We start from the raw sequence: 11,252 nt of genomic DNA, 5'->3' as shown, positions 1-11,252 counted from the left end.
GATAGTCAAGAGTTGCTTTATCCACTTTATAAAAACTGCATGAACCATGCACAGTGGGCATATTACAGATTAAGCGGCAGGATAATAACAGTATAGGACAGTAAACAAAATGACATATGGCAGGCCTTTTTTGTATCAGCTTTCCAAATGAACTTCCAGTAGATACAGATAGATTTTATGCTTCGTGGGTTTAATAGAGATGCTTTTAAAAGCTCAGGCCCAGGCTCATTAATAGCAGTGTAATGGAAACAGACAGCAGAAGGGATGGAAGTGGAAAATAAAACAATAACTTTTTATGAACACTGGCAATTGAAAGACTATAATATTATAGTCATTTAGAATTCACTGACAGTAAAATCAATGAGACCTTAATACCACAAAGCAATATTTGTATACGCGTCAGTAATGAGAAATGCCTACCAAGGACTTCCATGGATAACATCACGCTCTGGCAACATGGATGGAAGAATCAAGCAGATTGTGCAACGCATGCTTCCTGTGTTCTCTTTGCTGTGTTGACACACACAATCTATTGTTACAGTACTGATGTGATAAATGAAAAGTTGACAGGGCTGTAGTAATGTCCAGCTGGCAGCCTGTCTTACTTTTACTTCTAACAGTTCTTCCAGTTGTAACTGAGTGAATTATGATATTTTGTACCATTAATGTTGCCCGTTTCTCTATTTCAGTTCCAGGTCCTGGGCAGATTCTCGAGAATCCTGCGTCGGTGTGAAGCGTTCATTACTCCTGCAGCGCACAGATCCTCCTCAGTGATGCCACTGTAGAGTTAAAGATACATTTAATATTCCAGCATCGGACACACATCGTCATACTTGCTCACAGTTTTTCCTTCTTTTTAACCAGTAATGAAAAGATCAGGTTCTAATGTGCATCCACTGTTAGTTTGCTCTCTATCTGAAGTTACCGCAAAGCTGTTGAGTCATAGATAATATCAAAAAAGTCTCATACAAAAGTTTTATTTAGTTACAAAATCTCCTTCTGGGATAAGATTCCTACAGTGCAACTGAAAGAAGAAACAACTGTGACGCAAACAAGAAATCACATGTTCATAAAAATTAAGTAAGAATGTCATAATGTTTGTATTATGCATTTCGCATGTGCAGATTTCACAGAAACCAAGTTTCATTGTGAAGAAAAAAGACAAGCAAGATCGAAAGTAGTGGGGGAAAAACACGATTCAGTGGTACCAGTGTTGAGATATGACATATGAGTTTACATTAAAGTGGCCTATATGTTTCCAAGAAGCAACTACAATGTTTCAGAAAAGATCCCCTTAGTTCCTCTTCACTGCTCATTGTTGCCTCCCAGAAAAGTGTGTTGAAATGACCTTTCACTCACATGAGCTTTTTTCTACTTCTTCCTATGTTTATAATTGTTTATCAAAGCGTGTTTGGAAAAATTGAAAGTGTTTTGTTTTGAATTTACACATTTCCCCTAAATGTACCACATACAGGCAATCAAGCATTTAAAGTACTGTTCTGGAAACTGGACAGCTATGAGGATAAACTAACAGTATGTTTGTGTGTTGTTGTCCTTTTTCAAACTGTGTCTGTGAAGAACGAGCAGATGGTGAATTTGTGTGTGGCATTCTCAAATGTTTAGGTCTGCGTGATTGTAGTCATTGGCCACAGGAATTAAGAGATTAAGAGACAAAAAATAAATAGAAAAAAGCAAAAACAGAGAATAAAGTTATCCATGGAGTCACTCCAGGACAGATACACTGGTGTTATACTCATAATGATCTTACATAAATATCTAAATTAATGTTACCTGAAATAATCCAGATCATCCCAACCATTGAGGCTAAGTCCCAGGGTGTATTTTTGAAGGCCCAGAGTACTAAGAAGTTCCTGCACAGTCTCTGGTGCGCCTTGCAGGGTCGACACCTGCAATGAGATAAACTATATTGAATTATTTATTTGGTTAACAAAACTCAGAACTTATAGCTTTGTCTTTGAAAACAAGATTACGCCTACCTCTTTCTCCCAGCTGCATCCTCTATCTCCATGCATGGAAGGGCCATTTCTATAATTTGTCCTCTGGTAGGGTATAGATGGGCCTCTCTGCTCTATGGGGAAAAAGTCGACTTCGCTGAGGGACTTGGCAATTTGCAAAGCAGTGAGTGAGTTGTCTCCTGTAGGTCCAGGGGGCTGATGATCCACTATCCAGGAAGCAGTGGCCTGACAGTGTGTGCGAGTGTAGGGGAGAGCTGATGGTGTCTTAGCTGCTTTGATAGGGTTGGTCCTTTCTGGAAGAAGCTGATGTTGATCCCTTCTCACCTTTTCCCTCATGATTGCTGAGTGATTCATATACAAGTTCTTTACACTGACTTCAGGCTGTAGGGAGTCCTGAACAATATTTTTACTTTGATATTTGCCTGTGGGTGGTGAAGTCTGTTCTTGGCAATGTGAAATGGCTTTACGTGATGGTGGAGGAATGGGAGATGGGGTTTTGGCTGGAAAGAGTTGATAAGAAGAGTGGGATTGGGATGCATGAAGGTCACTGGTTGTCAAATACTGGGACAGCATGGCTGGAATTTCAATTTCTGTAAAGTCTGATCTGCGGCCAGGTCTGCTGTCAAAGCTATGCCTCCCTGAGACTTTTGGGAGCTGCAAAGCCTCATTACCAGACCAGATCACCTGAGGATCCCTTCGATGGGGAAGCGCATCTTCCACCCTATGTGGCACGGACACGCCTTCAAAGATGTAGTAAGCGGGATTGGTGTAGCTGCTTGGATTTAGTTTGGCGGGAGCAGCTGAGGACCTGCAATGAATTAAAAAAGCCCTGAATTAAGCAAACTCAACCACATACAAAAGTTACTGTCATCCTCAATTCTCACTCATTAGCCACACAACTTTCTAATATTTCTTAGAGTTTTGTTTCAGTTTCATTTCAATTAGTTCCCAGAATGAGTTAGCTCCTTTCAGTTAAAATAAGCTTTGTTTTTATTATTATAACATCGATAAAAGGTTGGCTGGAGCAAGATTCAAGAAGTTCAGATGAGGTATTACTGTATACTTTGTGAAAGCAACTGAATCATATAAGGATGCCATGCAAACATCAAAGAAGAGGTACTGGTTTAATAAACCAACGCGTCACTATCTTTTCATGCTTAATGTGTAAACAAATCTAACCAAACTGACAAAGAATAAAGCATTTTATATTTTTAATTCATATTAATTACAGTAATTACCCACAATTGTTTTTATAGTTTCCACATCTCCAACAATGTTGGCTCTGTGTTTAAGCCAGGATTGTGCTCACTTACAGGCATGTACGCAGACAGCTGCAGACACTACATTCACATAGTCATTAGTTTTATATTTTCCACCTGGAGTCTACATTAAGGACTAGTGCATTTTTCACAGAATGTAGCATAGGCACAAGATATCATCATTGAGTCATATTCCGGTGGATCACATGTAAAGGGCCGCAGTAACTAAAGCACCAGCATTTGTAGTGCCCGTAAAAGCTTACTTACACACACCTTACTCTACATACCACAAACTACACATAATTCATCCAAGCAGACTTCAAACTTGGAAAAAGCACGAGATTAACAATTTGGTCGTGATGTTAGATGGCATCTATGTCTGAAAGCAAGTGTAATCCCAGCCAAAGCCCTGCACAGCAGTTTCTAATAGTTTCTGACAGAGGCAACTAAAGATATATGGCTTCCATATCACAATGCCTTCAACAAGAAAAGCCCATCTGCATGTATTTAACTAACCAGCAAAGTTTCTCAATGATGCTGCACTTTAAAATGCCAAAAATGTATTCTAGTCTTGGGAAATTTGTGCCATCAGATGCCAGAGATTGGGAAACGTAAGTTTTCAGACATTCAGATTAAAGTAATTAAAGTAGTACATTTCAGCATCTATGCCAGTTAGATGGGAAACAAATTTCTCTCATACAATTCTCTAAAATAAGTGTATACAGTGGAATGTGAATCTAAATGTAAGCATGATAGTATGGAAAAATATAGACAAAATGTGCTCACATCCACTAATCATTTGTACAACGTCTGTCCCAGAAAATGTCACCGAGCCCCTTTTCTTGACAAATGACGCTGTCCTCACCTGGTTACAGGGATCCGTGTCACTGCAGGAGACATGTGTCCCCTACCAGAGCCTTTATGATCTTTCTCAATACTGAAGCACTCTGGAAAAGTCAAATCACAGGAAATGAAAATCTCATTTTCTAGTATACAAAATGGACTTACAAAACTAAGTCTGTTTGGGGTGATTAGGCCAAAGGCTGTTGTTGTTGTGTGTGTTGTGCCTGACCTGATGGCATAATACCCATCTGTCCTGTCTCAGGATGCATCTGGTCAGTCAATCGGGAGCCAAAAGAGGAAGCAGCCGATAGATACCAGCAAGTGTAAAGCCAAGCCAGGGATCATTGAGGAACCAAATAGAGGAAGCAATGTGAAACTCACAGGAGTCAAAGAAAGTGACAGAGGATGGAGATGAAGGTTTAGTGGGAAGTGATAGTGCAAGCAAGGCAGAGGTTAAAAGAAGACCAGTTTCATGTGACCCACCATAGATCTTCTCCCGCGTTGCTTGCTTGTCCTTGGGCACATGAACTCTGACACGTCCGCGTATGGAGCCCATTTCCTCACCTCGGTGACTCAGAAAAGTCTCAAACTGGTCAGATGCACCGGTGACGGAGCGCAAAGCCACACAGCATTCACCTATGGCAAAGATATTTTTTATAAAAATGCTCGTTAGATCAAGTAAAACTTTGTTTATGTATGAGATTTGACACGAGATGTTTGCAAAGCCAAATAAAGGAAGTATTAGTATGGATAAGAATATAGTAAATTTAATAAAAAACACTATTGCATTGTGTTTTAACATAGTTGGGTCTTTGAAGGCACTGGTTAGCAATGCTACAGTCATGAAGGGACAAACTTGCTCAGCGACCAACCGTATGATTCAAACCCATCACATGACTTCACAGACAGCAGCATGTGTTGATCTTGAAGATGATCCATCTCAGACATAATTGGAAGGAGCTATAATAGGACACAGAAGTGAAACACAAGTTAAAAAAATAATAAATAGATGAGTTATATTTTAGCCACTTCTCTGTATGAATGCCTGACCTTTGGTAGTTGTTTGAAGGACCAGGCGAGTTTGAGAAACCCAGGAACGTCACAGCTCTGTGAGTCATTCTCACTTGAACGTCGCGTCTCTGCAAAGAGAAATACTAAAGATAAACGACTCTGGTGCATAATGCTTCACAAAAAATTCACTTACTGATATGAAACCATACCTTCAAGGCACAAAGAATGAAATTCAATGAAGAACTTTGCCTTGCTCGCCGTCTTCACAATCGCCTCAATACCTTCGAGAATAATCCAGGCCCTCTCCGTGCTGGAATTTGAATCTGTTTGAATTGAAAATACTGTACTGTTAATTTCACGAAGACATTCTGTCAAAGTGCTTATGTCCAAAGGGACAACAACCATGACAGCACCTGTTTTGGAGGTGGACTGTGATGTCACTCCCACTTGATATGTGGCAAAAACAGGTGAATGATCACTTGTGAAGATGTCATCTGTGCAACCTAGTAAGAGATAATATATTACACAATTTAAAAAGCCGCACTAAATATCTCTGTGTGCTGTTGCTACAGCAACATGACTTTGTGGTAAAGCACATGAGCTGTTAATCATATTTGAAGGAGTGTGTCAAAATAATATCCAGTATCTGTTTTGTTTCAACAGTTTGCTTGAGTTTGTCAAAATAGAAGTGTGGCTTAAAGAGAGGAAATGACCGTTGCTTTCATAATGGCCCACAACCGAGTAAGTTCATTTTATTGGGCGATAGGTGACTGGTCATTACCGCAGCAGTCTGCACGGCTTACCGTATGCAGTGCAGGTGATGTGCGTCTCTGGGTAGGACTTGAACAGAATCCTGTCACACCATGATGGTACATTGACTCGCACCTACAGGAATGCATTTAGCCATAAAATAATCAACAGTGCATTGTATTGGTCTGCGTAAAAATGAAATTCAAATACGTATTCATAGCGTGTGCTCTGAAGGATTTCTGTTATGCCAAACATTCATGTTCTAGAAATGAGTTTAACGCTTAGCCTCCTATTTTTAGAGAGTGGGTCAGCTAGTGTCAATCACCGAAGCACTTCCGACCCTTTAAAGAGGATTAAGTTACAAAAAAGTAACAAATAACTCGTCTTAATGACTGTATATTTACTGTATATTTACTTGAATGATTTAAATTTGATTTTTGGGGTGATTTGGATCCAGCCCTGAAAAGATTGGTGATTATTGTTTGCACACACTTTTACTACATCTTTTCATTCTCAAAAAAAAAAAAAATACACAGTGAAACAAAAAGTCAGCTTCATGTGAGGCACATGTGCTAATCCAGTTCCAGAATGAAGTAACAACCACCGGCAACCACAGACAATGAGACTTCTTGCAACATGCCACTTTAAAAGTTACCCCAATTTTTGTGAACTATTCAGGTGTAAATATTGTTTTTATTTTCGGGATGTGTAATCTGTTGTGCATTGTTTTTTTTATACATTTCCTTGTTTTTCAGAAAGAAAGAAAAAAGAAAGCAAGCTCACCCCTGAGGTCTTGTACTTTTGCCATAGGTAGCAATCTCTAGAGCCACGTTCATACCGATAGGTGGGTGGAAATGCTATCTTCTCTTCCTCTTAACCATGATAAATAAAGAAAGTGAGAAGAATAAGAAAAGTCAGTGTGGCACATAATGAGATCATACTGTTGCTATTTAGGAAATTGCATTTCAGCATTTTTCACAATGCGTGCAGATATAATACTGGACTTTCAATATAAAACAAGGCAAAACTGAAACTCACTGAAATAGAGAAAGGCTTTCCTTTTGTGTCTCTCTTGGGTCAGCTGGTCGGCACACATTAGCTCCTCAAATTCCCTTTTGGATACATGCTTCAGGATGTCCTGGAGTTAATTAAGCAGTGACATCAGTGTATAGGATGTCACAAATAATTGTTATTTCACATGTACTATTAGGAAAATCTTCAAGTGTGCTAAGTCACTCAGTATGTTAAGAAACAGGAGAACAAGGAAATAAGCAGTGTCAGTCTGACCTGTACGTCCAGGTCAAGCCTGTAGTTGAGGTCTCCACACCAGAAGAGATGGGTGAACCGCAGGCTTATGTCAAAAGCAAAGAGCTGTTTGTCACCCAGAGACAGCAGCCTGAGGATGTCCACAAAGTTCTGGTTCCTCCTGGACATTAAACAAAAAGAGATACAACAAAATAAAAAGGTTTTTTTTTGAAGAGCAAGAACCGACCAGAGCACACAAAATTTCTAAACACATTTGGAGAATGCACCTCAGGACTTTGTCGCTTCCAGACGTCAGGTGGCAATTGACGAACCCAAAGGACGTTCCATTGAAGTGGAAGGAGACCCCAACAGCTCCCTTGTTACCTGAAACAATAGAAGCAGTCAACCTTAAATCTACAGGTTAATGAAACATCTTGTCCTATCAACAATCATGCACAGAGTTTGGGGGGTCTTGCTGTATATTTACTGAATTTGCTTTGTGTGCACTTGTGATGGTGAGATCATGCAGAGCAGCCTACCCAATGTGTTCCCCAAGCCAGTCTTCACGTTGGCTGTGTTCACATGGCTGATGCGACTCTCATGCTCAGGCTTTACAAACACGGCCAGCCTTATATTCCAGAGGGACTGCACTGCCACCTACAGGACAATACCCCACATTGTAATACTGCATTTTTGTTTCCAACCAGTCAAAACAATTATTTAACGGTTTCCAAAAAGGCAAACTCTGGAATGAAATGCTTTATTTTTAGAGTGTGTTGTTGTTAAAAATGTTCCCGTTTAAACATTTTTACTGCATGAGACAAAATGTGTGTTCCCATGCACTTCGTCATCTAAGGAGCTTAGAAAGAAAAGCTCTGGACTTCAGAACCGAAGAAGCAACTTAAAGAAGTCCAGACGCTTTTCTTTCTAAGCTCCTTAGACTAAAATGACCTGGATGACTGAGAACCTTCACAGACATGCACTTAGTCATGCATATATATTAATATTTGGGCTTTCACATAAGTGTTATTGCCCTTTAAAATTCTAAAGTGTTATTGTTTTAATTGTATATGCTATAAGAAGAATAAAGCACTGATTTACATGAGCTTAAAATTAAACTTTAATGACAGAGGTGACCCAATTGTAGAACATGGCAAAAGATTGATATTGATATTCATTTAACCTGTAAAGTAAACTGTAGGACTAATGTTGATCTTTTTTTTAAGGTAAGCCTCATTTTTGAAATACTTCTGGTCAGATCAAAGGTATTATAGCGCATGAACTCACCGTTTGTAAAAAAAAAAAAAAGTCAAACAGAATAATATAAAATTAAATATGTGGAGATTTTGGGCTGTGTAAAGATAAATGTTTTAATAGCTGGATGATTCTTTTAGAGGTATGAACGTGGACTGAATGAATTCTGTAAGGAGCATTTGGAAAACCGAAATTCGGTATTAAAAACATTTTTTTAAATTTAGTTTTAATAATGTAATTATATAAATCCAAAGCTGCAGGACATGAACATAATGTGATGTTATGTATGTAAATAATAAATAAAAGACAATTAAAATGCTGTTGTGCAGAACAACTCATGAGCTGACTGTGAAATAAAGCTCCTCACTTTATCCTATTAGTGGACCTTGCCTCTGATTGTTGAAGTAATTATTACATTTCTATGACAATTAACAAACTTTGATGTATAAATTCAATCAACCTCTTATTTAATTCATCTGGATGTAACGTTTTCAGTGGGTGAAACATTTCTTTGATCATCCAAGTGACTTCTCTTAGACTGAAGAAGTCACTGATGAACAGATGAACAAAATCAGCTTTTTGGGATTTGCTTATCTGGATGATTTAACATGCATTTAACAACCCATCTCTCTACATTTACATGTGATGGATTTAGATTAATTTACTCCATATTTAGCCATGGGAATCACAGAATTCAGCTGAGAAGAAAATTGAGAAAAGGACACCTACTTGTTTGAAATCAATGTGAGTATAGCTGCGAAGGGTTGCTTTGATGTGATCTGTCCACTCTCTTTCCCCCTGGGGGTTTTCCTGAGTCCCTAAGGCATAGATGTCATGAGGAAGCAAGGCGGTTGAGTCATCAGGGGTGTGTCCCAGACCGCAGCAGGTCACCCACGACTGTAGACTTCGAGGAGGAGGGGAGCCACCTGCACAATTAAAACAGAAGAAGTCAGAGTTAAAAAGATCACCTAACAATAACTCAGCACAATGTTGTCTGGCTGTGAAAAAAGACTCCCATTGTGTTTTAATGTTTACCCATATTCCAGGTGCCAACAAAAACGGAGATCACATCAGGTTCACTCCGCTGAGAGTGCCTGGTTTTCATCAGCTGGAGGAGCTGGCAGAACGCATCGCATTTCTAAAAGAAATGACAGTGAGTTATGATGAGAGAAACAGCAGATTCCAGTAAATGAAAAACTTCAGTATCGCGCCTTACCCGTGCACTCTCAAACGTCATCTCCCGCGGTGTGCTGTGGTGGCTGTCAACCATCATGCGTACCTTGGCTGGACTGCTCTGAAACTTGACAATCTGAAGGACTGATAAAGAGGGAAAAAACGGAAAATAATAAAGTAATACATACATATAATAATTATTAAACAATATTTTTGCTTTGAAGAGATACGTTTTAGCCACTGTAAATAGCTAGGAAACAAAGCAAAGATTTCCTTACTTCTGTCATGTGAGACTCTTTCTATACCAAATGAGCCAGTCTTCTTGTCAAAAAGCAACACTCCTGCGTCCACATCCACAGAAACAGTTTGTCTGCCATACCTCAACATCTTCACCTGAAAAAAGACATCAGTACATTTAAGGTCAGAGATGAGTTCATTTGTCTTGCTTTCAGTCATCTCTTTAAAAGATGGCATGTAAGTGAAGAACAGACTATAGATTTTTGATTGTAGTAAAACTTGAGGATTTTTCTCACTCTAGTTTACCTGAAAGGAGTAGACTGGCAGCTGCCGGGCATTGCTCTTTGCGGGGGTTACACAGGTCGGTGATGGTTCAGGAGGGGGTGGGTTGGGCTGCACTGCCAGGTTGTGATTAGTCACAGCATCTTGTAAAGCTTTTAATACCTTTATGGGAAAATGATATCAAATGCATTGTTGCAATGTATAACTTGTGCTGTCTATCAGGGAAAAAAAAAAGGGGGTTGTTTTAATTTATGTATAATTATTAACACTTTATCATCACTTAACCGAACGCTATGACTAAAGGTAAACTTTGGAAAGGATAAAGACTAACAAAAAGAGCTGCCTGGTAGTTTGTTAAAGACTTTTAATTCTAAGTTATGTAGCTTTATTGCCCATGTAAGAAGTATATGAATGAGTTTTCGAGTGTTAGACCTTTTTCAGCTCCACAGCAGAAGTTTTATTTTCATCGTAAACGTACCTTTTTCTCCAAAGAAGAAAGGAGACTGACCAAAGCTGAGATCTTACACAACAGGTTCTCTATATCCATCTCTGAACCCTTGTTAACAATAAAAAAAAAGCACTCAATTAGTTTGTCTATATGGATGTCTACTACATTTAGTGCATAATGTTAAGAAAAAAAAACATAATATATAGTTTGTATTGTACCTGTGCCTTGAGGGGTGTTAAGGAGCAGCTAGGATGGTCAAAGACTTTGGCCAGGGTCTCCAGACTTGAGAGAGTCAGATCAATCTCACTGTTGAATAAATAAATGCACAATTTTAATTTACCCATTATTCATCTGTTATTCCTAACTTCTTATCCAATTCAGGGTCATGAGGAAGCTGGAGCCTATCCCGAAAGGTGAGGTAAACCCTGGGAATGTCTATCACAGGGCTAACAGAGAGTAACATCGCTCAGTCTCAAAATCACACCTGTAGACAATTTAACATTAGAATAATAATAATATCTATGAACTGCAGGAGAAAGCTGGTTTACCACAAGAGCACCCACACAGGTACAAGAAGAAGATATGAACTCCACAGAAAGACCTCAGTGGACCTGCGATAGATTCAAACCCAGAACCTCCTTGTGAGGCAATAGTGCTAATGACTTTACCATCATGCTTTCCTAATCAGTCTCAAACATACGTAAATTTTAAAGAAGTGAATCAAAAATTAAAAGTCTATTGCAGGTGAACTAGTATATATCCTGCATATAGCAA

At 39.0% G+C, this 11,252-nt stretch overlaps 1 protein-coding gene across 5 annotated transcripts in view; it reads right to left on the bottom strand.

Annotated features, from left to right (window-relative positions):
- Window positions 1–11,252, bottom strand: part of inppl1b (inositol polyphosphate phosphatase-like 1b) — a 28,909-nt gene continuing 17,657 nt past the window's right edge. For 3 of the 5 annotated variants that reach the window (XM_085243268.1, XM_085243271.1, XM_085243270.1), the window contains 22 exons: window positions 10,697–10,784; window positions 10,509–10,586; window positions 10,055–10,192; window positions 9,790–9,904; window positions 9,555–9,655; window positions 9,374–9,476; window positions 9,068–9,264; window positions 7,624–7,741; window positions 7,372–7,468; window positions 7,127–7,265; window positions 6,878–6,977; window positions 6,623–6,711; window positions 5,893–5,974; window positions 5,503–5,592; window positions 5,299–5,412; window positions 5,129–5,217; window positions 4,951–5,038; window positions 4,562–4,714; window positions 4,101–4,182; window positions 1,998–2,784; window positions 1,792–1,922; window positions 1–779 (listed from right to left, as the gene is read on the bottom strand). In XM_085243268.1, the coding sequence (XP_085099394.1) occupies window positions 686–779; window positions 1,792–1,922; window positions 1,998–2,784; window positions 4,101–4,182; window positions 4,562–4,714; window positions 4,951–5,038; window positions 5,129–5,217; window positions 5,299–5,412; window positions 5,503–5,592; window positions 5,893–5,974; window positions 6,623–6,711; window positions 6,878–6,977; window positions 7,127–7,265; window positions 7,372–7,468; window positions 7,624–7,741; window positions 9,068–9,264; window positions 9,374–9,476; window positions 9,555–9,655; window positions 9,790–9,904; window positions 10,055–10,192; window positions 10,509–10,586; window positions 10,697–10,784 (3,073 nt within the window). In that variant the 3' untranslated portion in view covers window positions 1–685. The remainder of the gene's footprint in view (window positions 780–1,791; window positions 1,923–1,997; window positions 2,785–4,100; window positions 4,183–4,561; window positions 4,715–4,950; window positions 5,039–5,128; window positions 5,218–5,298; window positions 5,413–5,502; window positions 5,593–5,892; window positions 5,975–6,622; window positions 6,712–6,877; window positions 6,978–7,126; window positions 7,266–7,371; window positions 7,469–7,623; window positions 7,742–9,067; window positions 9,265–9,373; window positions 9,477–9,554; window positions 9,656–9,789; window positions 9,905–10,054; window positions 10,193–10,508; window positions 10,587–10,696; window positions 10,785–11,252) is intronic. The other 2 variants (XM_085243269.1, XM_085243272.1) reach the window with 1 other exon arrangement.

This window comes from Mchenga conophoros, linkage group LG2 (assembly GCF_057382185.1).
Source record: "Mchenga conophoros isolate Kocher_MC1m ecotype Shallow Benthic linkage group LG2, M_conophoros_male_GT1.1, whole genome shotgun sequence".
In the NCBI taxonomy this organism is placed as follows: Eukaryota; Metazoa; Chordata; class Actinopteri; order Cichliformes; family Cichlidae; genus Mchenga; species Mchenga conophoros.
The sequence above is the reverse complement of the archived record's forward strand: the minus strand, read 5'-3'. Positions and strand labels throughout refer to the sequence as shown.